We start from the raw sequence: 16,613 nt of genomic DNA on the forward strand, positions 1-16,613 counted from the left end.
ATCACAAACTAGCACGAAGCATTACAAATATCGGTATGGTTCAGTTCCAGGTGCCCTTGCAATTGCTCAAGAGGGCTCTGGCGCCCAAAGATAAATAATTCACTTCGTGGAGTAATCAGGAAGAGAATAAAGAGCAGGAAAACGTCCCCTTTCCTATTTTCAGCACAAGTATTGAAGGTAATCTAAATTTAGGATCTAGTACCTTTGTGGCAAAGCAGAGGCAGCTGAGATTAGGCTGAATCTTAGCTTTCAATTCTACAGCTTTTGTTAAAGCTTGGATTACAGCCGATACAGGACCCGAGTCAGAATCTGTTTCAGTCTTTGTTAACTACCTGATTCCTATGGTTCTGCTGCCTGAGTAATCCCGCCTCCAGCTGCTTGGGTTTCTAAGCCCAGATACTCAGGGCAAGCATGGACCCGGCCAAACCTGAATTTCATGTGGGACTCCATCAAGGCTCACACTGCCCTGCAGTTCCTACCCATGCCCTCTCCCAGGCTGGGCTCTCTTAATCACCCACTCCTATTTGCCTTGTAAATAAAGGAAAATTCCAGCTTCACAGATGGTTTTCTCATCCACATCTCAAAGCAGAAGTTAATACTGGCCAAACTGATATTTTTCTGAAGATATGGGCTTTGAGTCTGAGCTGATTATTTTAACATTCGTTTAAAGAAGAGAAAATCTGAGGAACATAGATATGATATTGGATTTAGGTGACAGTATGAAAATATCATGGTTATTAGACACTAAGTCAGCTAGCACGGCCTGGGCAAAGCTGCAAACTCATGAAAACGTGTTTCTAACCAGTCAACTTTATGTCCCAGTGGCTTCTTCAAGTCTAGACACAGAAAGATAGTACCTCAGAACTCTATTTAAAGCTTCTCTGAGGCACACAGATCAATGCTCCACAACCTCTCTGAATATACACAACAGTGAGGTGAACAGAATGAATCTCCAGTAAACACGTGCCAGTGACGCTGGAGACGTGCTGGGGCATTATTCCGCTGTTTCCAATGGAGAGAATCAGTCCTATGCTTGTGACATTCAGGAGTCAAGAATTTCAAAACACCGAAACTCTATCGTCAGATACAGTCCACCAGCCTCTGTCTGAATCCATGCAACCTCCCAAGAAGCTTTCTGAGACAATACTTTTGACTGACTTTTGAAGCTGGTCAGCCAGATAGCCCGCGACAAGTATCAACCAGATGTCACTGCGAGGGGAGGTGGGCATTGAAAGCAGAAATGAGCCATGGCCTTGGTCTGAGAATGCTTAAATTAGTAAGAGCTGGCATTTGTTGAGGACTTACCATGGGCCACACGTTGCGTCAAACACTTTCTGTGCACTGTCTGGTTAATCGCCACAACTATCCTGTAAGGTGGTACCATGATTATCCCCATTTTATAGATGGAGAAACTAAAGTGCTGGGGGATTTGTCTAAGGACAAAGGGTTGCTATGTTGCAGAGATAGGATTCAGCTTCGGACCTCCATGATTCTGGAACCCAAGGTCTCAATGCTCACATCATAGTGCTTCTTTTCATAACCTAGGAAGGCCATCCACTTACAAAGAGTATAAACGTAAGTGGGTGTTCTTTCAAACATAAAAAATAAGAGGGGAGCCCCTGGGTGGCTCAGTTGGTTAAGTGTCCAACTTCGGCTCACGTCATGATCTTGCGGCTTGTGAGTTCGAGCCCCACATCAGGCTCTGTGCTGACAGCTCAGAGCCTGGAGCCTGCTTTGGATTCTGTGTCTCCTTCCCACTCTGCCCCTCCCCTGCTTGTGCTCAGCCTCTCCCTCTTTCTCAAAAATTAACATTAAAATAAATAAATAAATAAAAAGTAACCAATTGGTTAAATGTTGCTACATAGAGGTCTAGAGAGGATTTACTTTAATGAATATATGAGAATTATTTATCAGTACATGAATAGTCTGTATCTAAACAGGTGTTTTTCAAGAACTGCGTGCTGAATATTACTGTGTGTGTGTTTTTTTTAATGTTTATTTTTGAGAGAGTGAGAGAGACAAAGCATGAGTGGGGTAGGGCAGAGAGAGAGGGAGGGGCAAAGAGAGAGGGAGACACAGAATCTGAAGCAGGTTCCAGGCTCTGAGCTGTCTGCACAGAGCCCAACACGGGGCTCGAACCTATGAACCTTGAGATCGTGACCTGAGCCAAAGTCGGACACTTAATCAACCGAGCCACCCAGGCGCCCCTTATTGTTTTTGTTTTTAAAGCAGCTTAAACTGTTCTCCAAATTCAAGCTGCTCAAATTTCTTTCTTTTTTTTTTTTTTAAATATATGAAATTTATTGTCAAATTGGTTTCCATACAACACCCAGTGCTCATTCCAAAAGGTGCCCTCCTCAATACCCATCACCCACCCTCCACTCCCTCACACTCCCCATCAACCCTCAGTTTGTTCTCAGTTTTTAACCAAGCTGCTCAAATTTCTGACAGCCTGAATAGGTGCTAGCTGAAAAGAAGTGACTCTGCTGTAGCATATAACTCAACTCATGAGTGCTGAGGTGACACCATCTGTGAAGAGATGTCTTGAAGCAAAGGACTGAAGTGAACAGAGGGGGTGAATCAAGGAAGCCTTCCTGGGTGAGGTGAACAGTTTCTCAGTACCAAAAAGATAAGCCTTTCTTTTCTTTCTTTCTTTTTTTTTTTTAAACATTTATTCATTTTTGAGAGACAGCGCAAGTTGGGGAGGGGCAGGGAGAAGGGGACAGAGGATCTGAAGCAGGCTCCAGGCTCTGAGCTGAAAGCAGCAAGCCCGATGTGGGGTTCAAACCCACAAACCTTGAGATCGTGACCTGAGTCGAAGTCCGGTGCTCAACCGACTCAGCCACCCAGGCACCCCAAGATAAGCCTTTCTTTGCTTGCTACTCTTAAGTGGCTTCTGCCCAGCCACTGTGGGATCTAAAATAATCAGTCTCTCTGCTTCCTCTGCTTGGACCCTTTTCTCCTAGTCCTCTCAAGCCCCAGGTCTCAGAGAAGACTTCTCTGAGCATCCAGTCTGGAGCCATTGCTCCCAGGATGCCTGCGTGGCTCAGGCATGTTAAGCGTCTGACTCTTTGATTTCAGTTCATGATCTCAGGGTTCATGAGTTTGAACCTCACATCAGGCTCTGTGCTAATGGTGTGGAGCCTGCTTGGGATTCTCTGTCTCCCTCTCTCTCTGCCTCTCCCCTGCTCTCTCTCTCTCTCTCAAAATAAATAAATAAACGTTAAAAAAAAAAAAAAGTCATTAATCCCTCATGCCCCTAAGAGAATTCCTTCACAGAACATAGTTTTATACCCTTTAGCTTACTTAAGTTAAAATTATCTTCTAGTTTATTTGTTAACTCATATATTAATCTGTCTCTTCTTACTGGAATGTGAGCATCATGAAGGAGAGATCTTTTCTGCCTTATTCACTGTGGTATACCTACACCTAGCACAATGCCTGGTACTTAGTAGGTGCTCAACAAAAATGTTTTAAATGAGTGGATGCATTAAGCTGCCAGGTCTTCCTTTTGCCCCCAAACAGGGGAAATCAGCAATTTTATTTCTCCAGAGTAAATCCCTACTAGAAAGATGTGTTTGATCTATGACAAAAGCCATAAGGAAAAGGCCCTACACCAATTCATCTCACCTGTTCTGCTCCCACCATGCTAATTGGCTTGCACTTGAAGAGGTGAGTGATGAACTTGGGAATGAAGGAGCTGTGGATTAAAAAAGAAAAAAAAAAAAAAGGGACAAATTAGGCTTCATTCTCTCTTTGGTAAAGGACTGTAGAAATTTGTTTTTGTTTTGTTTTTTTAAAGTATGCTCCATGAGGGGCGCCTGGGTGGCGCAGTCGGTTAAGCGTCCGACTTCAGCCAGGTCACGATCTCGCGGTCCGTGAGTTCGAGCCCCGCGTCGGGCTCTGGGCTGATGGCTCGGAGCCTGGAGCCTGTTTCCGATTCTGTGTCTCCCTCTCTCTCTGCCCCTCCCCCGTTCATGCTCTGTCTCTCTCTGTCCCAAAAATAAATAAACGTTGAAAAAAAAAAAAAAAATTAAAAAAAAAAAAAAAAAAAAGTATGCTCCATGGCCAGCATGGAGCCCAACTTGGGGCTTGAACTCACAACCCTGGGATCAAGACCTGCGCTGAGGTCAAGAGTCGGACGCTTAACCGACTAAGTCACCCAGGTGCCCCAGAAACTTCTTTTTTTAAGGCCTCACTTCCTTCTATACAAAAACTGAGAAGTTGAAGTAGATGTTACTGTGGCCTCCCAGCATCCATTGTCTTCTTTTTCTTTCCAGCCAAAGTCCCGGTTTTACTCAGGTCTTGAGATGATGGGGAAAAGCTGATTGCTCCTAAACTGCAGAGGTGAGTTCTGATTAGCCTCAGCCAATCAGAGCATGGCATTCCCTTGTTGACTGCTGTTGGTCCTGAGATGGGGGACACAATCCAAGCTGGACAATCGGACTGGAGGAAAGGACTTCACTGCATGGCCTGGGCAAGAGTTTCTCTCCTTCTTCAGGGTATTCTTGTGTTTGAATAAAACATCTAGAGTTGCCATTTTACCACCATTCTAAGGATGAAGCCAGCCCCAAGGAGAGCAGGGGAATAAGGAACGTGGGTCCTTAATGACATTGCCGAACCACTGAATCAACCATCTTTGGATGTGTCCTACCTCTGATCTCCTGGTTACAAGAAACACAAAGTTCACCTTATGCTTAAGTGAGTTTAAGTCAGGCTTCTATTACTAGCAGCTGAAAATCACCCTAACAGACATGATAGTGACATAGTTATAGGGTGTTAAATGCAAAGATAGGAAGTAATTGCTAACGGAGTAACTGTCAGAACAAGGGAAAAAATACATGATCTCTGAAAAATTTACTGGGGACTGAAGGGCAACTGGTTTGGGGAAAGGGAGAAGTAATTTTTATAGATCATGAGGCCTTTTTTAGAACAAACTGCAGGGCCTGCGTAGGGAAAGCTGAGTTCTACTGGTGCGGAATGGAAGGTGTGGGAACTAGAAATGCCTATAATCAAGGGCAGATCCAGACTGGACTGACCAGCGGAACACAGGGCCCACGAAGGAACGATAATAAAACAGGACGTGGAGGTCAAGAGAAAGGCTGGCTAGCACCCTCATCGCCTACTCTTCAAAAGTTGCTCTCAGGCCCATGACTCCACCCTCCTGGGTCTCTCTGCGCTGTCTCCTGTACCTTGGTGCCCGCTCTAATCTCTAATACCCGACGAAGTACCGGCCGTCTCACTGGAACAGCACTGGCACCTCAATTCCAGCACGGCCGGGACTCAGCCCCACCCTGGAACCCAGGCTCAGTGGACCTGATCTCGTTACCCAGTCACCTGAGCCAGAAACCAGGAGTGACCCGAGCCGGCTCCCTCAGCCTTCCATCCCAATGTCCGGTCAGTTCCCAGCCCTTCCCCGGCGTCCCTCACCCAGCCTCCTGACGCTGCTGCTCTTCCTCTTCCCACCTGAGCTCTTTCAACTGTTTCCTAACTGGGCTCCCTGCCTTCGGCCTCATCTTTGGTAACCATCGGCTGTCAAAGGGATTTCTTTCAGATGCCATACGCTCAAGCCCCTTCCCTGATTCAAATTCTTGAAATGGCTGCAGACGACACCTTCCATGACTGTCCTGATTCTCTGTCCTAGTCTCTCATGCTAAGCTGTGGCCCCCTAGGCTTGATCCTGCAGGCTATTTACTGCCTCTGTGACTGCTTACACGGCTCCCTGTGCCCAGAACGCCCTTCCCTACGGCCTTGTGGGTCAGTACCCACACAGCTCTTGCACCCTGCTCCAGGACCTCCCTCCTTATGAAGCCTCTCCTCAGTCGCCTCCGCCCTCTTCTACAGAGTTCACAGACCTCTAGCCTAGCAGAAACTTCCTCACGATGCTATTTGCTCACATGTTTATTTCCCTCCACTAGACTGTACGGCAAATGAAAACAGGGACCACGTCTATTAAGCCAAAGCACTTAATTCTATGTCTGGGACAGAGCAGGTGCTCAAATGACTGCATGTTAAATAAATAATAAGTAATAACAAATTAAAATGGTAGCAGCTACCACTTTTTGAATGTCAGCTTGGTACCAGCACGGAAGTTTACACAAGACCTCTCACTTTATCCTCTCAACCACTATTAAGAGATTTGTTTTACGATCCCCATTATTGAATGGAAGAGAATCGGCTTAGTGGATGAGGGAAGTTGCTTGTGATTGTGATGTCAAAACAGGAAAGACTGCTGTTGCTTCAGAAACCAAATGGAGGCAAAAGGAAACACGTATGGCTTGCATCGATGCGATAAGAGAGGAAGTTAAAGGGAAAGAAACCTAAACTCTAGAGATCTGATCCAGGGGGAGGTCTGCTGACCAGGAGGGAGAACAGGGGCTACGCAGAAGGGATTCTTCAGTGCTCTACATCAGAGCCAGGCCAAACAAAAACATGACATTGAATACATGACTAATCACAATGGTACACAGTTTATTACCTCGGTTACTTCTCTCCAGAGTGGGCTTCGGTTATACGCTTGAATTGGCTCTGTGTGCTAGTCTACAAGGGTGGGGTGGGGAAAATTTAGGGACCAGAGACGTGTCATAGTGGGGAGAGGTGCTGGCAATGTGATGGGTAACTGCCCAAGGCTGCTCCAGCCCCAAGGGGCAGTGGCGGCCATTGCTTTTGGTGGGGAAGGATCTTCTCACAGCGTCATCTCTGAGGTTTCTAGTCTTTGGCTGCGATTTACAAGGATGAGAGGGTACCATGGATTAAATCAGAAGACCACTTTTCCTATCAGAGGTTAAACTTCCAGATATGAGAGATGGGCATCGTCTTCCTAGCTCATCCAATAGAAGCCTAGCAATAAAATCAAAGGGCTCTGACAGAACGTGAGGCTGATGCCGGGACTAGCTAAGTAAATGACTCCTTGTTCTCTTTAACATTAGTTCAGACTCCTGTGCAACCATACTGGAGATTTTGGGCCACAGGGAAATTGTACAGAGACTGTTTCTACCAAGGGTACAGGGAGTGTCACAGCATGATTTATCAGCAATGCTTTTAACACACACCGATGAGCACTCAGAGGGTGTAGGGAATGTCAACTCCCGGTTCGTCCACCATATTGCAAACGTTAATGCCTCCCTGGGGAGTCCACCCGATCCTTTCTTGACAAATTGGAAACGAAGCTCATGCCACAAGCTCTCCATAACCGTTGTTCCTTCGGGTTTATTTGTGAGGGAGAGAGGCGGCCTTAATTGAATACAAACCGGGAGAGATCTGGGGAGGACAGAAACTTGGAGCCCTAAACCCCCCTTTGGGACTTGGATGAGGACAACTTAAATACAGTAGCTGGGAACAGGCTGACCTTCTCGAAGCCCTTCCTGGCGGCGTGTGCCAAAACGCGTGTTGGCTGGCTGGTCGGAGGAGGCACTGACCCTCTCCGTTGCCTCGTCTCGGGGGAAACAGTGCTACAGCCAGATGCTGACTGGCAAAGGCCCAAACCGTATCCCCACTTCCAAACGTCAAGCCAGAAATGGCCACACACAAGGACGTAGCAGAAAGACAAGCAGTGCAGTGTTCACTACATGTCCTTTGGCAGTGGGGCTCCCTGACTTGCTCTTCCCAATTTCTAGTACCTTCCCCGGACTCCAGGAGGTCCAGCAGCAGATCAATTCTGGCAGCCCCAGCAATAAGTACTATGGGGAAGGAGGAAGAGAAGGCTTCAAAGAAGTAGAACTGACGGTCCCTACCCTAAAAATAGTTTAGAATCTAGTTGGAGAGACAAAATATATAACTGAAATCAGTGAAAAATAATTTTAATTATCCGAACCTGTGGGGAGGCAGGGGCACTGTTACGTCCACCTAGTTCAAAACAACGGTTTCCCCAGCTCATCTGAGTTTGTCTTCATGTGGTTGGTGACTGTCCTGCTGTTACTGTTGTCTATGACTTTAAGTAGTGGACTTCGTTTTATTATCCTTCTTTGGAGCACGAAAAAATGTTTGTTTACAGGCACCAGAATGAATTCCAACTGGATGGCGGGACACCTGGGTGGTGAGCATGCTGGCGGGAAGTGTGGCACTCAGAATAACCCAGTGATGGGAATGTTCCAGGACTTACTTTGCAAATTTAATGCAGAACTGAGTGAAGTATTTCCGGGTGGAGGCCAGGTTGTCGCGGATGATAGGGACATTCTGCTTAATGTGAAGAATGACAGAGGTGACATAAGGGCTCTGGTCACCAACGTGCTCCACATTCTGCCACTGCATCTGCAAACAGAGATAAGGGAGGACAAGTCTTTAGATCCTTCGCGGGAAGACAGTCTTCCGCGTCGCTGGGGAAGGGCAGGTGGAGTGACAGTGAGGCAAGAGCTTGCGACCACAGCTGCCATTTTATTTTGGGCAGTTTGTCTCACTTCGTCTGTAGTGGCTGATGGTGAATAAAAACAAGCAGACCCACCTCATCCTTATCCGTGAGACGTGACTCAGGTACCCTTTTCTACACTGTCCCCCTCATGCTTGAAATAGCCTTCCCTGCCCCTCTAAGTGGCCAATTTGTAATGGAACCCTCGCCAGGCAGGTGAACCGGACTGCACCGCTGTCCGCAGTTGCACCGGGAAAGGACTGTGGGAGAACAGGGGAGGCACATCCATTTCTGAGCAGGTTGGTAGCTTGGGAGATCGAGGGGTGGTTGGGCTAAGTGAAATGAAACGTGGATGAGAGTTACTTAGGCCTTTCTCTCAAGTCAACGGTAAGGAGGTGAGGATTTTGAAAAAAGGGAGCTAGAAATGCTGGGACGTGTGAGATGTGCTTCAAAATAATCTAGGATTAGGAGGAGCAGATGAAAGATCGCTGAAGCTGGGTGATGGGTCCATGAGGTTTGTGGTACTGTTTTCTCTACTTTTGGACGTAACTGAACTCTTCCATAGCAAAACATTCAAACCTTACTCCTAAAACCTTCGAGATTATGTTGGGGTTTCAGTCCAGGGAAAGGAAAGATCTCTGGCAAGTACGAGGGGGCAGATGAGAGGGTAGGACGGTGGCATGTGGAACAGGGCAGGAAGGAAGCACCCGGGGTAGTGTGAATGGCAGGCGGGGGGCACACCAGCATCACTGAGAGGACCTGAGTGGTCCCTGGGCAGGCCATGGACACCAATGAGGTACCTGACTGGCTCAAGCTCTAACCACCTGAGAAGAATCAGGAGACATGCTCCGCAAAAACAGGGCAAGAAGCAATGCCGTGGAGCCTCTCCCTGCTTGGATGCGTACAGGAGAAGAGAGGCAGTGTGGGCTCCCAGCCTGCCCTGAAGCTGGCAGCAAATGGGTACTTTAATCCTGAAAAGAGCAGGAATGTGCTGGAGGAGTTCTGCTGAGTCAGCCTCTCAGAATGGAGCTGGGCTATTAAAAAGATCCTAAGCCAAACACAAACCATATAATATGTTCATAGAAGGAGGGCGGTAGTTCTGAGGCCTTGATGTCTCTGGCAAGAGAACTAGTGTTTTTATAGAGCTCTTGGGGAAAGGAAAAATTCAATACTGAGGGAACTTGTTTAAAAGAATCATATTGTACATGGATGGCTCCCCAGCTCCTGGGAAGCTATAATGACTCCATGTTTTGTTCTAATGTTTCTTCAAATCAGCAGATATTTAATAAAAAAAATTTTTTTTAACGTTTATTCATTTTGGAGAGACAGAGCGTGAGTGGGGGAGGGGGGAGGGGGGGAGGGAGAGAGAGAGAGAGAAAGAGAGAGAGGGAGGGAGACACAGAATCCAAAGCAGGCTCCAGGCTCTGAGCTGCCAGCACAGAGCTCGATGCGGGGCTCGAATTCACGGACCGTGAGATCATGACCTGAGCCGAAGTCGGATGCTTAACCGACCGAGCCACCCAGGTGCCCCCAAATCAGCAGATATTTATATTTTAAAAGCTTTACGTACGTGTAAGCATATAAAAAAGCAGGAAGGAACTTCTGTCTTCATTTTACACATAAGAAAACCAAGGCCCAGCAACATTAAGTCTTATGCAAGGTTTCACAACAAAGTGCCAGATAGAAAAAAGTCTCTAATTTTTTACTGGGGAAAATTAGAAACAAACCATGGAGAAACAGTAGAAGGTTCTAATATGAACTGACTTTATATTCTAATGCTTTGGTTATATGTCATGTTTTCCTCCATTATCTTTTTATCTTATTCAAAAGGCTTCTTTTCCCACGTGATTTTAGAGATTTGACCCATCTGAACAAAAAGCATCTTAGGAGATCTTAAATGAGCTCATGGGGTGAGGCCAAAATTGACAGATGCTGTTAATGTCTGCACCTCACCTTCTTTTCCCCAGCTGGCAGCACCACGTGGAGCCCAAGGCCCTGTGTAAACACAGCAACCCGGGAAGAGGGCTCGATGCCCCTTCCTCCACCGGCCACCAAGCTCTTGCACCGTAATGACTACTGTTGTCCAGGTTGGCAACATTTTACATTTCAGCATCTCACAAAGTTGATAAGTAATTATCTACACATCACAGTTCTCCATTAACAGAAGACAACCATAAAGGGAGGTGGAGACGTGCCCTGTCATTGATTACAAAGCAGCTCTGAAGCAAGACAAAGCGTGGGACGCTGGACTTCAAGTTCTCACTGGTGAGCTAAACCCTCTTACTGGCCATGTCAGTACACATCCACATTTGGAATACATGTGAAAAGATCAGGTTTGGTTTAATAGTCAGTTATGACTCCACTGGTCAAGTTAAAAGTATGAGCAAAAGTCAAGTAGATTTGGGATTTTAAATTTAAGTCAGCTTAATGACATAAGAAAACTATTTATTTATTTATTTATTTATTTATTTATTTATTTATTTGAGAGAGAGAGAGAGGGGGGGGAGAGAGAGAGAGAGAGAGAGAGAGAGAATCCACTCTGCACTGATTGAGTGGCTTGATCTCATGAACTGCAAGATCATGACCTGAGCTGATATCAAGAGTCAGTCGCTTAACTGACTGAGCCATCCAGGTGCCCCATGTCGGAAAACAATTTAAAGTACTGGAGAACAATGAAAGTTGACACTGGCTTTACTATTAAAAAAAATCTGCAAAATGTAATTAGCAGTGATTCTGTCCAGTCACTGCCTTAGATGGTTGATGCTTGCCCATCCCAGACAACTTAGGGTTTAAGTTGTAACTGGAATGGCCCAAGACGCTGACATTAGGACCCACCGTATGGAGGTTGCTTTGCCTGGCACTTTGTATACATTATCTCATTTACTATTCACACATGAGCTCATCTGGTGATGAGGAAAGTCAGAAGCTCAATGAGGTTAGGTAACTTGCTCAAAGTCACACAGCTGGTAAATAACACAGTGGAGACAACCCAAGTCTGTCTAAAGCCCAAGCACTAGGACACCAGGCTGTTTCCAAGATGATTGTTTAAAAAAAAAAAAAAAAAAAAGTAACAAAAGCAATTCCTGGGCCTTAATGCAAGCCAAGCCCCGTTTCTCAGGGAGAAGCTAATGAAATATACAGTGATCAAGCAAAGTTCTCTGTCAAAAAAGGAAACAAAAATTAGCCTGCACTGGAAGAACAAACATCATGAAAAGCCATCAGTAGAAATAAGATTCTGACTTTTCCAGGTAAACTTTGCATTTGACATTTAAAATTTACCCCTTCAGGGGCACCTGACTGCTTCAGTTGGAGGAGCATGTGACTCCTGATCCAATGGTCGTGAGTTCGAGCCCCGTGTTGGGTGTAGAGGTTATTTAAAAATAAAATCTTAAAAGAAAGAATTTACCCCTCCCTACTTAAAGTTTTCCTCTTGTGCTTTTAGTGTAGGTGGGGTTGCATAATACTGCTACTATATAAACAAGAAGAAAAACAGTTTGCAAAAGAAGCTGTAACTAAGATACAGGATTGACAGAAGCAGCACCCAAGGAAATGATCACACTTAGCTACAGAAGAGGCTGCAGGGGCCGGGGCACAACCACGGTTTCTGCCACCCGAGGAAGGAGTGTGTGACTGATGCTAATGCTTCACAGGAAGGCTGGGGAGAATAACTGCTTCCTAGAGAAGGCCCACTGTAGCAGAGAATTCTGACCAATCCACCAGTCAGAGAGCAAAGCTCCATAAGTAGCTTACTTTGGAACTTTTCTTCTCTATTGCTATATGAAGCTTGGAAAGAGGCCTCCTGAGAAACTAATTTTCCTCAAGTTCAAATTCCCACCTATTCATTTTGATCATGGAACTAGAGAGATACAGAACATAGACTGAGGCATGCGGATTCTGGGGACATTTCAGGCAATTGGAGTGTAGCATTATGGTGTAGGCTGCTGGGCCACTGGCCCCAAGCACCGGCCTTTGCCCAGGTACACACACATACTCTAAAGCTTGTCTGGGCTACTTTTACTCCTACAACAAGCACCTGCGACACTTACAGGTACCTTGTGTGTGCATAACACTGGACCAGCACTGTGTGGGGAATAAAAAGGGAGAAGGAAAATTTTTTGAGCACCTACTATGTACCGGGCATCACGTGATTGACATTTTCACATGAACTTCCTGCTTACAATAATACAGTAGGGGAGGTATTATTACTCCTGCTTTATAGATAAGACAGGCTTGAGGACAGGGATTTGCCTAATGAAGCTTGAGGACAGGGATTTGCCTAATGAAACATAACTGAGAAGTTAACAGAGCTGAGATCTAGAAATTGGTTTGTCTGACTCTGAAATCCATGTTCTTTCCATTTTACCATGTTGCTTTCCAAAAAAGTATTACCACCCTAAACGAACTTGAAATTAGCGGAAGGAATTGGAGCGAGCAAAATCTCTGTATGAGGCTGCACGAAGGCAGGTGATGTGGCAGAGGTGATGGCGGTACAGAGGAAGAGGACACATGCGCCTTGACTCCGACGGGAAAACCAACAAGACCCAGAACAGAAAGTGGAGTAACAAAGGCTTTCGGAAGATAAATATATATTTTTCCTACTCACTGCTAGGCCAATGGGAAGGTGAATTTGTACAACCTTTTCTTAAATACAATTTGAAAGTATCTACCCAAAGTCTTGGCATTTTACATAGCTTTTGATCTCTGCAATTCCCTTTAAGGTAATTAATCTGAGGCTAATAATTACAAATGTTTAGAAGACACACACATGCACACACACACACGCATTTATGAGGTTGTCCGTCACCAGACTGTTTTTAAACGTGAATAATTGGAAATAATGATCAAAATTGATGACCTACATTTTAAGGGCAGGACTCCACTGGAATACTTAAAATGAGGAAATGTGGAGTCTGCCAGTCCTGTGCAAGCCGCTAAGTGTGTGACCTGGGTAAGTTACCTAACCTACCTAACCTCTCCGAACCTCGGTTTTCTTGGCTATACAAATTGGGGTGATAATATCTTTAATCCATACAGTTGTTGAAAGATAACACGTTAAGAGCTCTTAACATAGTGCCTGTCAGGTATTAATTCCATGGTAAATGTTAACTGTTGCTACGGTTTTAACAATAAATACTCTGTCCTATGGAATACTATGCAATCACTAAAAATACAGTAGCTCTGGATTAAACAACACAGAAAACTATTAAAACCTGCTAAATGAGAAAAAAAGTTATGAAGCTGTATATAAAGTATAAACTTCTACTTAAACATTATATGCATAAAGAGAAAGACTGACATAAATCTATTGGGTGGAATATGAGTGACTTAAATTTTCTTCTTTTTAAAAACCTGTATTTTTTATCCAATTGTTTATAATAAAGGTGATTTGCTTTGGTCATAATGAAAAAAGAAATCTTTCTTTTTTTTAACGTTTATTTATTTTTGAGACAGGGAGAGACAGCATGAACAGGGGAGGGTCAGAGAGAGAGGGAGACACAGAATCTGAAACAGGCTCCAGGCTCTGAGCTGTCAGCACAGAGCCTGACGCGGGGCTCGAACTCACGGACCGCGAGATCATGACCTGAGCCGAAGTCGGATGCTTAACCGACTGAACCACCCAGGCGCCCCAAGAAATCTTTTATAAAAAAAGAAAGATGTGCTTTGATTGTTAAGTGGAAGGTGAACTTCAGGATTTCTTAATGATGGAGTTCTGCAGGCCTCCTGTAATAGATCTACATTTTAATGACAGAGGAAAATGAGAACAGATTTGAGGACTGTTCTAGCTATTTCAAAATGTCTTTCGGGATAGTAATGTAGCCTCCTAGATTAGCACACGTTCAGTCTTGAAACCTAATAGAAATTACATGCCAGACTGTAAGGAAATTTAATTTGTTCAGTTTCTTCTTTCTGTTTTTTTCTAAAACTACTATTAATGGGCAAAAGCTAAGTGTGCTTGGTTTTGGACCGAGAGTTAGATTCTTTCAACCAAGTGATGTGAGTAGCCCCAGGAAAAAGGACACCTTGAGGAGGGTACCATGGGACCAATGGTCTCTTTTTAAGGAAGCCATACAATTTTTAAAGATCCTACTTATAAAGCCTAATTACAATGGCTAATTGCTAAAGATTTATAGAATTTACATTCAAACATTTACATTTCTCCTAAAGCACTTCAAACAATTACCTTTTCAAAAACTGGGGAGACTTGGTTTTATTTCTGGCTTCACCGTTACAAGGCTACATGGCTTTGGGCATATTATGAAAAGGAAAACACACACACCAGAAAGACAATTCCTTCCTTTTCAGTGAGAAATATGCAAACCAGACTGGAACACCTGGGTTGGCTGCTCAGCCCATTTTCGTCCCCAGGAGGAAAGTCACAGTGTCAGATCGAGAAAAGCTGAAGACAGATATCCAACAGGGTGCCTGTGAATGCCTGAAGACTCGCGGTCAGGTAGGCATGACGATTTTCGTGAACCCAGCAGTCCCGGGCACACATTGACTTAGGGCCCTTCTACTTTCAGGCAAGTTACTGAAGCTAATTTTGCTTCAGTTTCCACGTTTGCTCATTCTGTATGTATGGTGTAGTATAATCCAGCTGAGAGACAGACCTGAATTTGAATCCTGGCTCTCCTACATGGTAGCTAAGAGATCTGGGACAAGGGACTTAACTTCTTTGAGTTTCAGTTCCCTTATCTGTGGAAGAGAGGTACCTTATACATTTATTGTCAGAATTAAATGAGATACTGCATTTGGGTGCTGATTCCCGGTGAAGTGCTCCATGTAAATAACCACTTACTATTATCTCATAGAGCTCATCTAAGAAAATAATGCAACACAGGAGGGAAAAATGGTCTGAAATTTTGATATAACTTATCCACATTACTGTAATCCCAAAATTATCGTTTCAGAGAGACCACTAAACTCTTACCATATTTTACTTCCTTCACACAGGCCCGCCCTGTTTTAGGCTGTTCCTGTGTATTTTCTACCAAACTTTGCCACTCTGTGTTTTCTTCTCCTTTTCTAGCAGCAGGGCTCTTGCCCACGCTTAGGGGGCAAACAGCTAGATGTGGGCATTTCCTATTTCTGACCTCCCTTCAACCAGCTCCAGGATGCTACTTGTTGGAAGTTAGGAGCCCTGCTATTGAGTACTATCAAGGAGCATCATACCTTCAACAGCACTTGTATGCGCCAAAAGGTTTCAGGGTCTCTGATCCTGCCATTTCCTAAAGAGACACTCTATGTCTACCAGCTCTGTCCAGCTAAATCCGTTCAGTAGGGTTATCTGTGACTCACTTTGTCACCATTCTTTGGTCAAATGGGTGTCTACAAACTTTAGTTCTTTCTTCTTCTTGCCCTCTTTACCGTCAAAGGCATTTAGGGAATACTACTGTTAAGCTATGCCATGGAGATCCAAAAGTGAGCAAGACACAGCTCTCAAGTTGTTCAAAGCTTAATAGGGGAGACAGATATAAAAAGAAGTGTATAACAGAGTAGAGAGATGGTCTAGGTACTGTGGTGCTTCACAGAGAAGGACACTGCGGGGAAGACAAAAACGGTGACATTGCAAGAGATCAAAATAGTCAAAACAATCTCGAAAAAGAATAAACTTGGAGGACTCATACTTCCCAATTTTAAAGCTTGCTACAAAGCTGCAATAATTGGGGCACATGGGTGGCTTAGTTGGTTAAGCATCCGACTTCGGCTCAGGTCATGATCTCACAGTTCATAAGTTCAAGCCCCCGTCGGACTCTGTGCTGACAATGCGGAGCCTGCTTGGGATTTTGTCTCTCTCTCTCTCTCTCTCTCTCTCTCTCAAAAATAAGTAAACATTAAAAAAACCCTAAAAAAACAAAAACAAGAACAAAGCTGCAATAATCAAAACAGTGTGGTACTGGCATAAAGACAGACATAATGGATCTATGGAATATAATTGAAAGTCCAGAAATAAACCTGTACATCTGTGTTTAACTGATTCTTAACAAGAGTGTCAAGACCATCCAATGGGTAATGAAAAGTCTTTTCAACAAATGGTACCGGGACAGCTATATATCTACATGCAAAGGAACGAAAGCTGAATCCTTACCTTACGCCATATACAACAATTAACTCAAAATGGATTGAGGGCCCAAATGGAAAGAGCTGAAGCTACAAAAAACTTGGAAGAAAATACAGGTGTAAATCTTTGTAATTCTGGATTAGGCAATGGTGTCTTGGATAGAACCAAAAGCACAAGTACCAAAGGAAAAAATATAAAAACTGGACTTGA

At 44.5% G+C, this 16,613-nt stretch overlaps 1 protein-coding gene and 1 long non-coding RNA gene across 4 annotated transcripts in view; one reads left to right on the forward strand and one right to left on the reverse strand.

Annotated features, from left to right (window-relative positions):
* VPS53 (VPS53 subunit of GARP complex) overlaps positions 1–16,613 on the reverse strand; it is a 147,926-nt gene that overhangs the window by 13,289 nt on the left and 118,024 nt on the right. For all 3 annotated transcript variants that reach the window (XM_045490503.1, XM_045490502.1, XM_045490501.1), the window contains exons 18-19: positions 8,102–8,250; positions 3,631–3,700 (exon numbers count right to left, since the gene is read on the reverse strand). In XM_045490503.1, the coding sequence (XP_045346459.1) occupies positions 3,631–3,700; positions 8,102–8,250 (219 nt within the window). The remainder of the gene's footprint in view (positions 1–3,630; positions 3,701–8,101; positions 8,251–16,613) is intronic.
* LOC123604438 lies at positions 8,386–10,521 on the forward strand. The gene is made up of 3 exons (XR_006715327.1): positions 8,386–8,469; positions 8,557–8,643; positions 10,312–10,521. It is a non-coding gene; the product is annotated as an uncharacterized LOC123604438 (long non-coding RNA).

The sequence above is a fragment of the Leopardus geoffroyi genome, chromosome E1, assembly GCF_018350155.1.
Source record: "Leopardus geoffroyi isolate Oge1 chromosome E1, O.geoffroyi_Oge1_pat1.0, whole genome shotgun sequence".
Classification (NCBI taxonomy): domain Eukaryota; kingdom Metazoa; phylum Chordata; class Mammalia; order Carnivora; family Felidae; genus Leopardus; species Leopardus geoffroyi.